The 18,380-nt window shown below is 48.7% G+C and overlaps 7 protein-coding genes across 7 annotated transcripts; 2 read left to right on the top strand and 5 right to left on the bottom strand.

Annotated features, from left to right (window-relative positions):
- Nucleotides 1–1,538: 1,538 nt before the first annotated feature.
- On the top strand, nt 1,539–2,793 carry N7487_003264 (ankyrin repeat domain-containing protein; the record flags this gene model as incomplete). Its single annotated transcript, XM_056871011.1, has 2 exons — nt 1,539–1,779; nt 1,832–2,793. The coding sequence occupies 2 exons, from the start codon at nt 1,539–1,541 to the stop codon at nt 2,791–2,793; spliced, it is 1,203 nt and encodes a 400-aa protein (XP_056735795.1).
- A 122-nt stretch (nt 2,794–2,915) lies between these two features.
- N7487_003263 (GMC family oxidoreductase) lies at nt 2,916–4,955 on the bottom strand (the record flags this gene model as incomplete). The annotated part of the gene is made up of 4 exons (XM_056871010.1): nt 2,916–3,322; nt 3,387–4,395; nt 4,466–4,645; nt 4,710–4,955. 4 exons carry the CDS (start codon nt 4,953–4,955, stop codon nt 2,916–2,918), a joined length of 1,842 nt encoding a protein of 613 aa, XP_056735794.1.
- A 1,148-nt stretch (nt 4,956–6,103) lies between these two features.
- Nucleotides 6,104–7,285, bottom strand: N7487_003262 (Zn(II)2Cys6 transcription factor domain-containing protein; the record flags this gene model as incomplete). The annotated part of the gene is made up of 1 exon (XM_056871009.1): nt 6,104–7,285. The coding sequence occupies one exon, from the start codon at nt 7,283–7,285 to the stop codon at nt 6,104–6,106; it is 1,182 nt and encodes a 393-aa protein (XP_056735793.1).
- A 384-nt stretch (nt 7,286–7,669) lies between these two features.
- On the bottom strand, nt 7,670–9,038 carry N7487_003261 (ferritin-like domain-containing protein; the record flags this gene model as incomplete). Its single annotated transcript, XM_056871008.1, has 5 exons — nt 7,670–7,906; nt 7,998–8,515; nt 8,571–8,660; nt 8,716–8,901; nt 8,954–9,038. 5 exons carry the CDS (start codon nt 9,036–9,038, stop codon nt 7,670–7,672), a joined length of 1,116 nt encoding a protein of 371 aa, XP_056735792.1.
- Nucleotides 9,039–11,082: 2,044 nt separating this feature from the next.
- On the top strand, nt 11,083–15,040 carry N7487_003260 (hybrid sensor histidine kinase/response regulator; the record flags this gene model as incomplete). Its single annotated transcript, XM_056871007.1, has 6 exons — nt 11,083–11,162; nt 11,224–12,435; nt 12,491–13,213; nt 13,269–14,318; nt 14,370–14,661; nt 14,714–15,040. The coding sequence occupies 6 exons, from the start codon at nt 11,083–11,085 to the stop codon at nt 15,038–15,040; spliced, it is 3,684 nt and encodes a 1,227-aa protein (XP_056735791.1).
- A 768-nt stretch (nt 15,041–15,808) lies between these two features.
- On the bottom strand, nt 15,809–16,492 carry N7487_003259 (class I SAM-dependent DNA methyltransferase; the record flags this gene model as incomplete). The annotated part of the gene is made up of 1 exon (XM_056871006.1): nt 15,809–16,492. One exon carries the CDS (start codon nt 16,490–16,492, stop codon nt 15,809–15,811), a length of 684 nt encoding a protein of 227 aa, XP_056735790.1.
- Nucleotides 16,493–17,299: 807 nt separating this feature from the next.
- Nucleotides 17,300–17,506, bottom strand: N7487_003258 (uncharacterized protein; the record flags this gene model as incomplete). Its single annotated transcript, XM_056871005.1, has 1 exon — nt 17,300–17,506. The coding sequence occupies one exon, from the start codon at nt 17,504–17,506 to the stop codon at nt 17,300–17,302; it is 207 nt and encodes a 68-aa protein (XP_056735789.1).
- Nucleotides 17,507–18,380: the final 874 nt, after the last annotated feature.

Genomic DNA, 18,380 nt, shown 5'->3' with positions numbered 1-18,380 from the left:
CAGAAGAAAAATCCAAACTCAATTGACAGAGACTGGCGAAGAGAAAAGCAAATTAAAGAAGCGAGGTCAAGAGTCATGACCTCGCCCCCCAAATGTCTTGTTCCGCCCTGGGACTAGCGGGATACAGCTCTGTTGCACGTGCTCCTACGATTTGATGAGAGGATCAGGTGACTAAGTATACGCTAATAACGTGGGTCCTTATGAGTTTGATCTTATTTAGTTCCTCCGTAGTGTTCTATGTATATTATATATTATATATTATATTATTCATATATAAAGCTTGATTACATCTTAATTAACAGAAGGTAGAAGCTCGACGGAAAAATTTACTCTTCATTGATACCTGCATATAACGTCGGACTCCGACAAAAACCCCCGAGGATGCTGGGTAGGAAAAAAACGCTAGAGAAGTACTTAACAATTTCACCTCTCTTATGTCTCAGCACTATACCGAGTATGGAGTATCGGCAAGGGTCAATGCGCCGAGAAATGGGGCATGGTATTTCAAGCTTTAGACCGATGACTATTAGCCGACGAATTACTATTAGAACACCTGTATATCATCCGATTATCCTCCGATCTAGTAAACTTGACAAGTAAAATGTACGACATAAAACTCAACGTTCCATTTCTCCCCAGATCTTTCCATCTTATGAATGTCGTTTCCGATATCGCCACGGGAAAAATGGGTCGGAGTGAGGAATCCCGGGACGATTCCCACTAGGCCGTAAATTCAAGGTCTAGAATACGTAGGCCCACTTTTAGCCTTATATAGGTGGGCGTTTGGGCTGGGGGCTTGCGGATACTACCGCCTGTGGGAAACAAAAGATTTGCGTGTTGATACTGATGTCTAGGGTATATCTATCCAGACCAATTTATACTGCGGGCTACATACAGTAAAGTAGCCAAGATAGTTGAAAAAATAGAGAAATATAAGATTAACTGATCGTACAAATTCATAAGAATCCTTTGAGAGTCTTATAGCCCCATAGGCTCTTGTTGATACTGAGCACTCACGAAGTACCTCATATTGTAATTGCTAGTCTGAATTCGGAGAGATGGAGTCGGGGAAAGAGATTATTCCCCTGTATAGCTTCTGCAATATTGAGGCTGCGAGACATTTGATATCCTCCTCAAGGTATAATCAAAGGATACTTCTGACAAAAGTCCCTAGAAGGCAAATAACTTCAAGATAAATGACTTATGTTCATCTCGAGGTCTTCATATACTCGCTAGTCAGCTTATAATTCTACTAAGCAGTATGGGCTAAATACTTGACAGCACCTAAATGCATCCTACCTCGGTTCTCCTACAAAAGTACTCGAATGATTTCATCCCAAAGTCCTAAATGTACCAAATCCCCAAACCCCATTGTGTAGATATGTATGTGATAAGCCGCCCCCAATCCTGCAAGCCACTAGCTCCAACAGCGCTAAACCCACTCCCCAAGCGCTAAAGACGTCAACCGTTGATCTCCAACCATATCCGCACCTCCAAAATAAGCACAGAGCCCTCCACAACTTGGATACAGATAAACCATGTCCCGATTAACCTTATTACCAACCGAACTCCTCCTCACAATCGCCGAATCCCTCCCCGGCCAAAAGGACATCAGCGCCTTCACCCAAACCACAAAGAGAACCTACAGTGTCCTCCAACTTTACCTATACAAAAACAACATCCAAAACCACGGCACTAGCGCCCTCCTCTGGGCCGCCAAGAATGGCCACACAGTCCTGACCCAAAAAATGCTCGATGCAGGCGCTAGAATAAGCGCCCGTATCCCCCCCAAGTCCCAATCACATCAACCCCACCAACGTCACCGGGATAGCGGGGAATGCGCTCTCCCTCGCAGCCAGCGGTCCACATATAGAAACCCTCACCTGTCTACTATCCGAAAGAAGACCGGACCAGACATACGATCCTGACCAACTGCGCGAAGCACTAATCGAAAGTGCGATCCCGGCACGTAGTACCGAGGCGGTCAAGTTACTACTTCGACACAACGCTCCCCTCGAACCCGCAGGCGAGCTCCTGCCGAATCCGTCCGCGCTTGGTGCGGCTGTTGCAGCGAACTGGGCTGGTATTATACCTTTGTTATTAGAGGCTGGTGCTTGTCCTGGGAAGAGTGAGGTCCCCACCCCGCTCGAGCGCGCGATTACCATGAACAAGCCGGAGATCGTCGATATATTACTTGGGGCTGGAATTCGGCTTGTGGATGATGGGGGATTATGCATTATTGCAGAGCAGAATAACCAGAGGTTGTTGGAGGTGTTTGTTGAACTGGGACTTGAGGTTGGGATGTGTTGGCAGGGGGCATTGTTTGCGGCTGTTATGCATGGACAGACTGAGATGGTGACTGGGTTAATTGAGAAGGGAGCGAACCCGAATTTAACGTATGATGTATTTATGTTGAGTTTTGAGTGTTTGCGGTATAGTACTATTGGGTTTGCGGTTCAGTTTGGACAATTGGAGGTTTTGAAGCTGTTGCTTGAGAAGGGGGTTCGTGCTGAACGGGGTGATCTTAACTTGGCGCGGGCGGAGAGCTTTGAGGAGGCCGTGGCTCTTTTGTCTGAGTGTGATTTTGAGAATGTGCCGCGGAAGGAGAATGTACGTGATTTTGTTGAGAAGAAGGCTCGAGAAAGACGGAGAAGGGAGCCTGGGTATGAGGGTATTAAGATGCAGGATTCGCTTTGTGATCCTGCTATGCGACTGGAGTTGGAGGATATGCGGGATTATAGCTACCCATGGGAGAATGATGGTACGCAAGGTTACACTATGTACAGTTCTTAATGTGCTTTTACTTTGATTTTGGAGGGCTCTGCTTTTTGTCGAGGGTTGACGGAATCAATCCCATTAAAGTATAATATATTATCATTGCGTGAAACGAATCCCAAAAGAAAACTACATCATAGTTAAGCCCTAGAATTCCAATCCTCACGAATCATATCCGACGCCTTCTCTGCAACAGCGTAAACACTACTAACAATATTACCTGAAACATTATTCGGGAACACCGACGCATCCACAACACGCAGTCCCTCAACACCCTTCACCCTTAATCTGCTATCCAATGCATCACCCATAGCAACAGACCCGCTAATATGGTACTCACCCGCAATGAGGTTATGCACTGCTTCTCGGGCCGTATCCATGTCCTGCAAGTTGAGACTGGGGTCCGGGTACGCGCGCCGCAAAAATGAAGACTTCACGTGCTCTGATTCCGTGACTTTATCACCCCAGCGCAGGAATGCTGCTAGGAGTGAGATATCAGCTGGGTGGCCGCCGTAGTTAGGGTTGATGATAGGGGGTTTGGTCGGGTCTGAATTTATTAGCACACGACTTGATTGAACATAGAAGGGATTTCTGTTTGATTGTAAACTCACCTGCACTCCCAATGTGGATAGTCCCTCTAGACACGGGGTACTGAATACAAACCGCCAAGGTCAAACCAGCCGGTTCATCAGGCAAGCGTGGCTGAATTAGTTTGCTCTGGTGGCCTATGGCATTCGGGTTCATGGAACCCCCGACAGTAACAAGCTGCATATTAGCAGAGTGGTCGCTTTCGAGATTCGCGATAGTCTGTGCGAGCTGTTTTGCGTGGAAGTCGCTGTTCGGTTTGATATCGCGAATACTCTGGATGATCTCTGCCAGCTCTGCCTCGGAGAGGATTTTCTTGGCCGGGAAAAAGCCCTGCATGCTACATACCGCGCTCAGTGGCCCGCCGCTGGTTTCAGCATACTGTTTTGTGGCGGCTTCCATTGCCTCGGGTACTTGATATAGAGTGTCTAGTGTGATGATGCTCGGCTGGACCTCCATTATAGACAAAGTGAGGGCGTGGTCTAGGACGTTTGCACCGACGCCTTTATTGGCGACCTTGCACTCGACGCCGGCGGCTTTGAGGACCTCTGGGTCGCCAATTCCTGATAGTTCGAGGATCTGGGGACTTTGGATTGTGCCGCCGCTGACGATTACTTCGCGCCGTGTGGAGACTTGATACTCGACTCCGTTGTGTGTGAGGCTTACACCAGTGGCTTTGTTGCCGTCTAGTACGACGCGGTTGACAAGGGCTTCGCAGAGGACTTTGAGGTTTGGGCGAGTGGCGCGGTTCTCTTCATAGTATGCCCGTGCAGAGTAGCTGCGCTTGCCCTTGTTCGGGCCGCTTCGAGCAACTGATCCAAGGGTGTGATAGAAGCCGATATGGTCGCCGCTCCATGGGTCGGTGGGCTTGCTTGGGATGCCGGTTACATCCTCACAGGCTCTAATGATGTCATTCTCCACTGGCATGATTGAATCATTGAAGCTGGTGCGGATGGGCCCGCTTGTGCCGTGGAATTCGCCTACGAATGGCATTGTGGAGCGATCGGTGATGGCTGGGTCGATGGGCTCAAGGGTCTGTTTATTCCGTTAGTTAGTTTTAAATTATAAATGAACCAGATTGGGGAATGCAAAGGTGAGATCGTACCTGATGCTTACGCATATATCCCTGCATATGCTTCCCAGACCACCCATCGTCCTCTACCAGCTCCGCCCAGTCGTCGTAATCCTGCGTTGATCCTCGCACATACATCATATAGTTGATGCCGCTGGATCCACCGAGGAGCTTTCCGCGCGGGACATGGTGAGACAAGCCATGGTTTCCTTCCTATGACCCCAGGAAAGCAGTTAGCGAATGGAAAGTAGATAGATGCAATATAGAATAAACCTACCTGTGGCGTCGTATACAGACACCAATCATAGTCGGGATTCTCAAACATCTGTGCGAAAGCCGCAGGAGTATCAACCAGCGGATCTCCAATGCGATACTTGCCGGCCTCAATGACGCCGACGGTTACAGCGGGATCTTCGCTGAGGCGGGCAGCAAGAACGAGTCCTGCAGTTCCGCCACCGCAGATGACATAGTCGAATGTGGTGCGGGTGAATTCCTCGACTGTGCAGGTTGGATTTTCAGCCATTGTATAATTGTTTAGATTGTTGAGATTGGCAGAGTAGAAATGGGGAGACGTACGAGTTAAATAATATGGAGGGGTAATTCATGCACATACATACGTAGGTGTTATCAACCGTGGAAACTCAGGTTGGACCAGCTGCGGGGGTTAAGTTCTATACGAAGAGAGTCTTAAAACATACTAAACGGCACTAAAGCAGACTAAAGCACACTAAAGCACACTAAAACAGACCAAAACAGACTAGAAGAGACAATCAGGCGTCCATTTAGTGATATTTTAGTGAGGCGTCCACCCGGACGGGAAAAAAATTGCGGGGAAAAGCCTTATATCGCACCTATGCCTAGGTATTTGATAACTACTCAAAATACGAAATACTATTTTTGTTGACAGAACTGGCCTAGTATTCGTCGAAATATATGTACACAGCCAAGAAATAAAGATTGGTCCAAATGGCGAGGGGCCCCCTGTCAGCCGCATGCTACAGCTGCACGAAGATGCCCGCTATTTCCCGCTAGAGCTCCTTTCGTTTCACCGTGCATATCATGTAGGATTGGCAGCCACCGCATGGCCTGAAATACTATAGATCACCTCTGGTAAATATTTCAATTTTCTGATTTGCGCCATTGATCTCAGAGCAGAATTGCCGCTGGTCAAGGGAGACACTTCTGTCTATGCATGTGACATGTCGCTGCTAAACTGCCCTGTATACCGCAAAGGCCCTTCCAAGATCAGCGCTAAGGGCTACGGCTGACGAGGCTGTGGAGTCTTCGACAGTGCCATGCTATGTCATTTGTAGCCTAGTTGGTTGAGCAAGTTACTTTGCAGTCTGAGACCCCATCTTGTAATTTATCAGCCGCGCGGTCTAGTTGTGTAGTCAGTATTGAGACCCCCATATTGTTTATTTGGGTGAGATTTCAAGGTTGGCCCTTGACGACCTTGGAAGGAGGTCCTCTGTTGATGTCCACGTTCGTCGGCAGCAATTTTCAGCCCTGACCACTCGAGTAGAAAGTAATCGTGTAATTGAGTAAATCGCTTCAAGAATGCTATATGTACAATGTATTAGTCCCAAGCGGCCTGGTCGACCCGACCATGCGTCATGCGGGCAACTATCCATGAATGTTGAGTTCGGGATGACCTAGTCACCATTCCAACGCTCAAAGCCCCATTTTCCGCTGCACCCAACCAAGAGCACCCTCCCACCTCGGATCTCCAGATCTCAAAGCCTCAAACAACTCTGAAACCAGCGCTTTACCTGAATCCCGCGCCCACCACCGATGCCCATCAAGTTCCTTCAATAACACCCCCCAATACATGAGAATCAGCAACGAAAACGGCTGTCGACACCGGAGACTATCGACAAAATCCTTGTCAACAGCCGCAAGCCAAGCAAGAACAGGCGCCGGATCTGCCGAGTGCGCAAACTTAGAATAACAATGCCTCAAATGAGCAATAACATTTGTATTAATGCGATGCTGCTCCGAGTAAATCCCAATCATAACTTGATCATTCAAGGCCGCCAGATGCGTCAGCGCAGCCTCAGTATCAGGATCAAGTTCAGTAGGCGTGCTCTTCCAATACGGGCCCTGCGTGAATAATTCCAGCTTAATCCACGACCTGCTAACTTGCAGGATCTTCTTCACACCCTGTAGTAGCTCGAACAGTATCACGATGTTCTCTGTGATACTGGCGCACTCGTCTTTCGTGGTGGTTAGTCGGGGTGACGCGACGCTGATTGCGATCATGACGATCGAGTGCGCGAATACCGCGTTGCAGTTCTGCGGCGTGATATTATCGATCGCGTTTCGGAATGGCGTTAGGCTGCGGTTGTAGTACTGCAATCCTGTCTCGTGGTATAGGAGTGCTGTTTCTGATGGCTCGCATGTCGTTGCAATGTGCATTGAGGCTAGTGCCAAGATCCCGCCCATCAGGTAATCATGCTTGAAGGCGAGTGTTGGAACGGTTATTTGCCAGATTATTATTTCTGAATCGCTGAGACAGAGACTTTTGTATGTGTCTGTTGAGAACTTGTGCATTAATTCTAGGTTGTCGATGCCGAATGAGTTTGTTTGGGTTGGTGCGACTGGAACGGTTGGACCGGGTATCGCTGCTACGGGCGACCCGTGGCCATCTAGAGAACGTGATACATCGGATGCTGAACTGGGTGGGGTAAGATGTGTTGTAGCGCGACGGGCTGCGGCGACTTTCAAATACGTGCATTTTAACTCGCGGGTCGTGCAGTTCGAGCATGGTGGACCCTGTTCATCACATTTAACCCGCCTGCTTCTGCATTGATCGCATCCGTTGCGGGATTTGGTATGCGCGCGGAGAGGGGGCATGTTCAAAGTTAATTGACATCCCGTGGAGGCCAATCATCAAGATGGCTGTGAATAAATACGAGGAAGAAGTTATCTGAGACATTGACATATTCCCCCGTATCATGTGACCCAGGTCTAGAACAATTTTAGAAGTAAACGAGGCCCCGGGGCATGCGCCCAGTTACCTTATACAATACCTACCTAGGTAGGTATGTCTGCCATTCTTAGTAATATTGGTAATACTTAACTAGTATTTTATATATATAGTTCGTAGAAGTAACCTTGAAGTATAACCCAAGGGCCCAGACGTTATTGCCAAGATATTAGTATTAGAAGTAAATATATAATCGACATCATCATTCCCGCCCAGATAATTGAACTAGAAATCTAATAAGACAAAAGAACTCAAATAAGACCGACAGCAACAAAAATACCTGCAGTGAAAACAGTGGCAATGTTACCAGACATTTTCTGACCAGCCCCGGTGTAAATAGGAGAAGCAGAAGCAGATATGGTAGGGGTAGAGCTACCCCAGGAGCCAGTCGTAGACTTAGAAGGAGTCGGCATCGTGTTATTCTTCTTGCCACCCATGCCCATAGCGACCATACCACTCGGGGTACCCATAGCAGTCTTCTTTCCAACCTGTCAAGACAAGCAACATCAGCCCTGCGAAAAAGGAGGCGAGGAAGCACCCAACAAAAAGAATTCAAACGCGGAAGGTAATCTAATTTACCTCGACGATAGCAGGACCAGCAACAATATTGTCATCAGTCGCCTGATTATTCCCCTGAGTCAGAACGACGTAGCTCTGTCCAGCAACGCCCTTGGGGACGGTGACGGTGAACTTTCCATCACCCATAGACTTGAGAGGAGCCCAGACTGGACCAGTGACAGTAATGAAGGCAGCGTTGACGTCGCTAGTACTGGTGTTGAAGCCACTACCGGCCATCAGCTGCACTTGCGAGCCAGTCATGACGGCGTCCATAGAACTCATTGTGAGCGCAGGGAAGGCCTTTACGGGCAGCGCGCCGTTACTGGAAGGGCACGAGGCAATGAAAGGAGAGGCGACAGTGTACACCTCGTTGAGGCCGAGGGGGTTGTCGAAGGCCTGTGCGAAGGGGACTTCGCCTACCGCGGCGCGCAGGTACGCGCTGTGTCGGGCTTCTGTGGTGAGAATGCTGCCGGCAGCTGTCAGGTAGGTGTCACTCATGATGGAGGCTGCGGCTCCGAGGTAGGCGCTGACTCCGACACCTGGAAAACGTATTAGTGGTGTTTTTTTTTTGGGTATTATTGGATGTCTCCTTACCCTCAAGGACGCTAGCAAGCGCCAGGAAGCTGCTGACATCGGTGGATGGGAAGTTGTAGGTGCATCGGGCAACGGCAGATGCACCGGCAGCTAGAAAATGTCAAATAGTGTTCATTATTTCTGGGTTTGAATGATAGGGACATACCCTTGAGCGCGGAGGTCAAGAAATCCACGTGCTCCTTCTCATCAGAAGCAACCTCCTTCAGGTTGGAATAGAATGGATCCTTCATGCCAGCCTTGACGAAGTCCTCCTGGGTATAGTTCTTGAGACCCTCCTCGTAGAAAGAGGCCTCGAGATGCTCAAGTGTAAGAGCGTAGTTGAGAATGTCGGCTAACGAAGAAGAACATTAGAATGAGTAGTCAATTGGTTGGAAGTTACACACCGTCGCTGATAGCACGCTTGGAAACAGGGCCTGCATTGGCAAGACCGATGGCAGCGCCGGTGAGGGCAATATTAGTGAATTTCATTATGTAGAATAGTAGGGCTTTGATTATCTCTTTAATTGGAAGAGGGGCTCTGAATGAAAGATAATAAATCCACTTTTTGAGTAGAGGGACATGTCTTTTATAGTTGTGTCGCCGGCAATTTGGGGATCCGGTACATGAATCCTTGTTTTGAGCTCGAGGATTAGAGTTGCCTGACCAGGCAGAAACTAGTCATTCTTTTCCTTGTTTTGTAGGGCTTTATCAAATATGGTCGACATCTGAGGCGCAAGACTGAGATCGGCGGTAGGGGTTCCATATCGAGAGGCCAAGGGTTGATATAAGACTCGGATGGATGTCAACAATAGCTCCGACAGGGACTCCAGGCCCCACCAGGCATTATCTACAGGGACCACTGTGGATCTAGTTAGGGTAGCTAGGGAACTGTCCCTGGGCTGGCCATGCCTAAAGGGGAATGAATATAATGCCGTAGCTTTGCATAATGGAGAAGGTTATTGAGTTCTCGGGGTTTTAGCTGCAGGAACCGATGGCTGAGTCTGGGGTAGATAACGAGAGCGAGAGCGAGATCGCGAGAGAGACAAAAGGCAGAGGGGCACGGGAACGAGACTAGACGAGAGCGATAACGGGACCGAGACCGAGACGGGTACGTACCCAACTTGAGGAACTATATTCCGTACTTCTCAACAACAGGTCTTATTTGAAATCCTATCATTCGACCAAATCTCAGATATTTCCTTTTTTTCCCAAGTTCAGCTTAGAGTGCTTTCTCGCGTATGTTCTTTCCCGGGTGTGCTATACTTCCTTATCGATCACTGGCTACCTCTCGATTGATAACCGAATGCCATATACGAAAATCACGAAGCGAGGCGTTTTTTTCCCGACAGAAATGCCAACAATCCCATTCAATTCGTGATTGTGCTTCATGGTATCAGTCAAGGTATTGTCTGTATTGAGTCATCATTGATGGTGCTGTACGGCTAACACAGACAAGGCTTCATGCTGGGGGCTATTGCCAGAGATCCCGTGGAGCTCACTCTTCTTACTTATGAGAGTTTGATATTCCGATTCTCATGCAAGTTTCTATTAAAGCACGATGCTTGGACTGCACATACAGACACGCCGCTGTGTGCCATGTCAAGGACAGTTCACTTGTTCAAGCTCCCAAAATCCTCATCCACTGGTCGGTCCTCCCTTTCGGAGGTCTGGTCTGGCGATATGCCGTTCATGGCATTCTCTATCCATAGGTGCGCGCGGCATCTTGTTCGTCTACGCAAACTCAGACCGCACCCGGATTGCCGTGCCGTATCTATGAAAACGAAAGGTATAGGCATCGGCAGTACGCCAACTCCTCCGATGAGCGATCCAGCCCCACCCACACCGAGCGCATTGAGCATTTATTGCGTGAACAATGGGGATGCTGCGGCACAGGCGGACTGCAGAACGGTATTTGCTGCGACAGCAGATGCAGCATACATCAGGTACGAGACAATGATATAGTTAATGAACACGACAAAGATGAGGAGGATCGACATTGCGAGGAAGGCTCCCCTCCCCGCCTCGTTGATCGAGGATCAGCAGCCACCCCCGGCCAGCCTCGAGAGTACCCCCATCGTCCAATGACTTCTATTATAGCGTGTCCTTCCCACCCTTTATGTCTGCAACGTAAGGATTTCTGTATGTGTTGAATCCAGAAGGCGGAGAGAAAAGCGGTAAATCAAATTGGTAATGACTAACCAAACGGACGCACCTGGGCAGGTGTGGACCTCCCGGGGTCGGTAACGGTCGGCTTCCCGCCCCAACCAATCGCTTCGTACTCGCGAATAGTCTGGGCCTCAAGACATATCTTTCCTCGGCATTTGTGACCACAATAATATTTGGAACTGCCAATGAACACAATCCATAATTAAAATAGTGGGGTGTTTTCAATGCATGGTTGGTTTTAGAGATTTTTAGCACTTCACGTGCAACCCACCCGCCCGCGGGGAATTCGTGTCTCAGATTTGGCAATTCTTCTTTTTCAAGAGCTGCTGCTGAGTGACTAGTAGCCAGGTATGAGCCGATAACTACTATGACTTCTGCAGGCGTACGCGCCTTTCATCCAACATCGGAGGACGATCCGGAGCGCGAGCGGATCCGCGATTTATCGAGGTTTGTGGCGTTCGGCCAGTATGTCTGTCCCACTGATCACCACTGATCACTGCCACAATAGATATTACTGCACAGTGACTCAAGCATTCCCAGCACCTGATGCGACAACTTCGGAGGAGGAAGAGACGCTCGCAGCACCGACGGGAGATGAACAGCCCACAGGTTGCGAGCTAGCAAAGGATATTACCCTCAACGCACTCGCCCAGCTCGGCGTGTTCCGCTTCGACGCCAATCGCTGCTTTGTGTCTATAATTGACGGTGAAACCCAACATATTATTGCCGAAACGACAAAATCAGTGTCGCTAAGAGATAAGAACCGCCACAAACCAGGAGATGGGATCTATCTCGGAGCACGGTCACTGGACCTGATCTGGGGCGTATGTCCCCACACTGTCAGCTTGTTCACAGGCCGCGCGACCAACGATATTGATACCAGCAATATAACCGCCAATCGCACGCGCTATATTATCCGAGATTTCACACTGGATGATTGCTTCAAGGACCGGCCTTATGTTCGAGAATGGCCACACATGCGCTTCTACGCAGAGGTGCCTTTGTTCAGCGCATCTGGATACGTTCTGGGCTCTTATTGCATCGTCGATGACAAACCAAGGGCGGAGTTTGGAGATGACCAGGTCAATGACCTCCAGGAAGTGGCGGATGCCATCGGACTACATTTGGAGAATGTGCGAATCAGCCAAGCCCATATACGGACGGAAAAATTGGTCAAGGGCTTGACAAATTTTGTCAAAGACCATGTAGACTTCGATCCTAAAGAGGTCTCTAACCATGGCCGTCTTCAGTCTAGCGTCCACGCAGCAAATCTCCCACATGAAACTGCCGCCACTACTGTGGACGCCGATGACTCCGATACTACCCCGGTTCTTGATGTGCCATCAATTCATGCTGTTAAAGGTGTTTCTCCCGAATCTGCGCAATCATCTTCCTCGACCGTTACGGGGGATGAATCTGTGTTCTTCTTGCAAGATCAACGCTCCACGACCGAGCCTTCGTCTCTCGACTCCGGTTTCTCGGATCGACCAATGGCGCTGAGCCCCGGCGAAGAGATGTCGATGCGCGAAGTATTGAAGCCAGGAGACACCAGTGTACTTCAGGGTGTTGATCAAGACTTCTCGCAGCTATCATTGTCAGAGAGCACGCCCATATACGAACGCATTGCATCAATCTATTCGCGTGCAAGTGCGCTGCTTCGGGATTCCATGGATTTGGATGGAGTTGCATTTATCGATGCCTGTCCAACCGATTTTGCCTTGTGGGTATGCCCCCCTTGTTGTCGAGTGGTATTTATTAACATTTCTTTTCGTCAGTGTACCCGAAGAATCAGAAACTTGGGATCCATCAACAACCGCAGATCCCGGGTTCCCGGCTGCTCCGCTGCCTACCCCTCTCGGGCTTGCTAGGGCTGTGTCGCATGAGTTTGACCTTCCATGCGACATTTTGAGTTGTGCGCTAAAGTCGCCATCTAAAGGAAATGACGGTCCAAACAAACAACCTAGTATACCACAGGGATTGCTCCATCAAATGCTCAAGTCCTTTCCTCAAGGCCACTTCCTAAGTCTAGAGGAGGCCGTTGATGAGGATAAGTATCCCTCAATTGATAGCCCCAGAGCCGTTGATTCTCAACTTGATCCCGACACTCAAACTTGTACAAAACATCTTGCGCGGTGTCTTCCCGGTGCTAAATCTGCCCTGTTTCTTCCTTTATGGGATTGGAATAAGTCACGTTGGCTTTCCGGGGTTCTGGTATGGACGACAAGCAGTTTCCGCGCGCTTGGGCTCGAAGAGTTACACTATTTCAAGGTTTTTGGTGATTCTTTGATTTCTGAAGTTTCTCGAATTCATTGGGCAACTACCGAGAGATCAAAATTCGATTTCATATCCTCTGTCAGCCACGAGCTTCGTTCACCACTGCACGGGATACTGGCGAGTGCTGAATTGTTACATGCCAGTTCTCTTAGCCCATCACAAGAAGATATGGTGATGATGATCGAAAAGTCCGGATTGACATTACTGGATACAACGAATCACATGTGAGTCCACCCAAGTAGACCTTTCCGGAGCTAAAATTGTCCTAACACATTCTAGGTTGGAATTCTGCAAGGTCAATAACTTGAGACATACGGACAGGCTGAATGAAATGATCTCAGAAAATGACACGACCAATCTTGTTTCCGATTTTGACATTAGCCATTTGGTGGAAGAGGTTGCAGACATATTATACACCGGCCAGCGAGCACCTGAGCAGGTGAACCAGCTCGCTAAAAGGATGTCATCGAACAAGGAAGCAGGCGATTCAATCACCAAGGATTTTAGGACACAAAACCAAATGTCTGTTGTCATACGAGTCGACCAAGCGGACACTTGGATGATTCGGTCCCTAGCAGGTGCCTGGAGAAGAATCGTGATGAACCTTCTTGGCAATGCCATGAAATGGACAACAGCTGGGTTCATCGAAATAGCCTTGTCAAAGGCGAGGGATCGATCAGACTCACATTCGCCCCTTGTTCACCTCGCCATCACTGATACTGGCCGTGGAATTGCGCCCGAATTCATCAAACACAAATTGTTCGCCCCGTTTTCTCAAGAAGACCCGCTGTCTGAAGGTGTCGGGCTGGGCCTGAGCACGGTACAGCAATTGGTCATGTCACTTGGGGGACATGTCAATGTGAGGAGCGAAATAGGCATTGGCACTCAAGCTGATGTCTATATCCCGGTTCAATATCTACCGGCTAGTCTTGATCCGCAGTATAGCCCGTCACCGACAACTACCCAGCCAGGAACCACCCCAATGCAGGCGTGCCTGGTAGGCTTTAATGGTTATCCCGACCTCACAGAGACGCCCACTGGCATTCTTACTGTCGAAGGCAAACGAAATCTTTCCATTCAGAGTGCACTTGCAAACATCTTCATGACAAAGTTGAAGTGGAATATCTCTCTGGCTGGCTCCATCGAGAAGGCTCGCGGCCAGGTCATTGTCATTGAGGAAGAACTCCTCAGACAAACTATGGATAAAAATGATCAACTTGTTTCCGAAATGGCGGCTCAGAATGGGTTTGACTTCTTCATCGTGCTAAGCGGCAATGTCCCAATCATACTGGACAGCCTTTCCGTCAGCATCATCCGCATTGCCCAACCGTAGGTTGCAATCCTTTGACCTTTTTGGCATAAAACTAATTCCTTTTGCAGATTCGGACCACAGAAAATTTACAACGCCGTTGAAAAGATTATGAAGTGGCGCGAAATCCAAATACAGCCTGCGCCCCCTGCGCCCGACGCTGCTATCCCACCCATATCTCTACAGACACAAACAGAAAGCAATTTAGACTCGGGCTCGGATCTCAATGCTAGAGGGACGTCCGAGTATCCAAACGAAGCAGTGAGCTCACTGGGAGGATCAAGCAGTTCCACACCCCGACCACCCAGCAAGCAAGCAGCGGCCCATGTTCTCATTGTGGACGACAATGAAATTAATGTCAAGGTACTATCCCGTGCCTCTTCCCAGATCGGAGCACTACTGAAACACATTCTAGATTATGGCCACTTTTATGCGAAAAATAAACTGCAGCTATGACACAGCCCACAACGGCCTTGTTGCACTGGAGAAATACAAATCCTCCGACTGTTACTACGACTTCGTCTTGATGGACATCTCAATGCCAGTGATGGACGGCCTCGTCTCGACGAGCAAAATTCGCGAATTTGAACGCGAACATAACGTCAAACCATCATGTATCATGGCTGTCACTGGAGTTTCCTCCGCTGGTTTCCAGCATCAAGCTACTACGGCTGGTATCGATAACTACCTCATTAAGCCCCTCTCTCTTCGCGCCCTTAAGACTCTTATGAACATTGCATGATACCATCTATTTGAATTTAGGCTGTGCGGTCTTCGGCCCTTATCACACAGCGAGGTGTTGGTTGGATTTTCTTCGGTCTTTCAAGTGTATATTAAATGAAATGACCATGAATATTGCATTTTGACTCTCAGTCCCAAAATATATTTTCGCTGGATTTTTCTCAAGTTGCTTCGGGGCTCAAGGGATCGCCCAAATGTATAACGTCAGTTTGATGAATATGAGACACGCCAAGGATCCCCGATCCCCGGATTTCACAAATACGACGATCTCTGTAGTGCCGAGTGCGAATCATATGTCGCGGGTCTCTCTACTCCGTCTTGGCCTTGTCAATTACCCCGCATCCCTGGTTGATCATGCAGGTTCTGTATGTTGTACATTATTGAGGAAGGCTCAAAATGAACTACATAACAGCCGCATGCCGCGTCCACAGCGGATTTATGAAGCCGGATAAAGTCGGATGTATCAAGGAAAGCGGATGCATAGAAGGAAGTATAAACGTCGTATTCCAGCGAGGATTCCCCTGGATCTCACGATATAGTCTCATTTAGTTTGTTGGGATTTATTAATTTAAATATGTTCTAAGAATGACAAGTTTGCTTCCACGGAGCTAAAGTCGAGTACATCTGGAGCCGATCGCAGTGTTGCATTGGGTTTGGGTGTTGAAATCCCATCTTTGTATGTCGCATTGGAGGAGTTGAAGACCAATCAATTTGTGTTGCAAGGGCTGTGAGTCGCTCGGGCTTTGTGCCGTGATTGGCATGGTCTCGTTCAGTCGCGATCGATCTTCTCTAGAATAAGCAACACAGCCTTGTCGCCGTGTCCCTTTACATAATCTATAAGTTCCTCAGTGACAACCTTCACCAAGCCCTCCGCCACCAACTTTTCAACCTCAGCCTGGAACCCTCCAGGCACCCAGATCTCTTGCAGAATCGTTGAAACAACAACACCCTTATTCTTAGCGACTCGCACAAGTTCTCGCAAAGCAGGATCTGGCCCAACATGGCCAAGAGTGAAAGTCCCCACGCAGGACACGAGGTCGTATGTTCCATCCGCCTTGTCGATCGGTCGGTTCATGTCTGCCACAGTGAGATCTCGATAGATTCCAGTCTTCTTCGCGACAGAAAGCATGGCGGGAGATAGATCGATGCCGTCGATTGCTTTGGCCTTGGCCATTGACAGAGCCACTCCCACCAGTCCTGTGCCACAACCGGCATCCAGTATCACGCTGTTTGTAGCGCCGTTTGAGAGTCCGTATTTGATGGCGGCTTGAGCGACAAGCACGGGAGCAACGTAGTCTTGAGCACTATCTCCAACTTCATCGTCGTATGAGGCTGCCCATTTCTCGTATAGAGCCATACAATCTTCGGTGCTGCCGCTAGCACGGGCTTGACTGAGGTAGAGTTCGCTAGACGAGCTTGAGGCCTTGGCCTGGATTGGGGTTGGGGCCAACATTGTGAAGGATTGAGTTGGGTTGCTGAATAAGGGGGTTTGGTGAATGGTCTAGGAGGTTGATGTATAGTTGTTTTCTTGTCGAGGGTGGTTGGTAGTTTCTGGCCTAAGAAGTTAGAATTGAGTGAATAACCAGTTTCCAAGACTGTACCAACGCCCTTCTTATAGGAGTTGCCAGTTGTATGCCATTGCGGATATAGCTTAGACATAGCCCCGGGTTTATGGCGTGATGCGGGGTTATTACCGAATGCGCCCGAAAGAGTGAATTTGCGTCGATCGATGATGTCGGTGGAATATACTTTCAGGTGTGTTGAGCCTGGGCCTAGGCGCGATGCATGTTCCTGCGCTAGGTATGTACCCCTCTAAGCTGTTGCCTGGCCCCCAAGGGGAAGAAAATACGTTCGTTTTATTCAATTAATCCCGTATAATGAAGACACAAAGGTCGACTATGGAAGTAGCGAGCTTCGTGTCGACTTGAGGCTTTGTTTTGTTGTACGGAAAGACTAGGAAGCCAATTGAGTGAATTATGTCTCACGGACCTTGTCTTCTCTTTTGAACACACTTCCCCGCCAGTCAGCCGATACCAATGACAGTGTTGCTTGGCCAATCATCCGATCTGGTCTGAACATGCTACCTGTTCTCATCCAGATATCCCCGGTCAATCAAGATTAGATTGACGTGGAGGGGCCCCACTGGGTGTCCCACTAAAGTGGCGATCTATTTCCTAGATAGGTTTGGTTGCATCTTAGCCTGAATCTATTCCAAGGTCAGTCCGGAGGAATGGGGCACCTAGCCGTAGAGTACTCAACCTCATTCATTTTGTCCGTGCTCTTTACCTGCACCCGATGCATCATGACCTAGTGGTGATTGGATATTGCGTTTTCCAGTAGGTTCCGAGGCCAGCAGTGCATCCTGTTCAACCCAATAGAAATGAATCCCAGATGCGAAGTGGGAGTGAGAAAAATAATTTGCCGCGGTAGCCAGCGAAGATTCATTGATGGTCGGTGACGGTTCCATTCTGTCGGACTCCGCAGGCCCTATTTGTGCATGTGCAGATCGCGTAGGTATGATTGTTTTCTTTATGACCTGATTTTAAGGCTTCGTGCTACCTTCCCTTTCTGGAACCTAGCTTTCTCTTTATCCCTCAAGGAGTCCGGATGGAGGTGGCATCGAGAGAACATTGCATCTCCAGGCTAAGTAAATACTGGCATGTCGGGGCATATGACTAGATATCGAAAAGAGCTAGTTGGTGGCCAGCAAGCTTTCAGGCAGAAAAGCACAGAACAATCGACAAATGATGGGTGTGGTGGGCAGGAAACGGAAGCAATGGGCATCTCTAAATTACAAAATAAGCACAAAGATATCGTGATCGGTGCCTTATGTGTCAGGCAACCAAGTGATTACAATAAGTTAGGTTGCTCTTTCCGCAAGCGATTATCTTCTCCGAAAAATACCTCTAGTTTCTCAAACATTCTTCCCATGAGATGCCGTCTCATCGCAAGACACCATAAAACCACACTGATAGAGGATGAATCTTTGCCGAACTCCATAGGGATTCTATCCCTGCAGGTCATTAGTTGAATTTCATCGAGTTCGCATGAATTTCGATATGACAGCATCGAAGGTATTACCGCTTGCTTATCCTGTCATTGGTACCGTCTCTAATGTCTTCTGTAGGTATATTCGGAGACCACCTTACGGATGTATTCATGTAATCAACAACAACGAGGACTTGATGGACCCGAATGATCCGAGCTACGACCTCGAGAGGAAGCACAAAATACTTAGAGAGGAAGTCCGATCAGTCAAATTCTACCCTCGCTACAGCGAATATACGGGGCGAGTTTGAAAATACCTCGAGACTTCTTGCCGCCCTGTCCCAAATCCTTAG

The sequence above is a fragment of the Penicillium crustosum genome, assembly GCF_028827405.1.
Source record: "Penicillium crustosum strain IBT 35664 chromosome Unknown utg000001l_segment0_segment0, whole genome shotgun sequence".
Taxonomy (NCBI): Eukaryota; Fungi; Ascomycota; class Eurotiomycetes; order Eurotiales; family Aspergillaceae; genus Penicillium; species Penicillium crustosum.
This window is presented reverse-complemented; position numbering and strand designations above follow the sequence as displayed.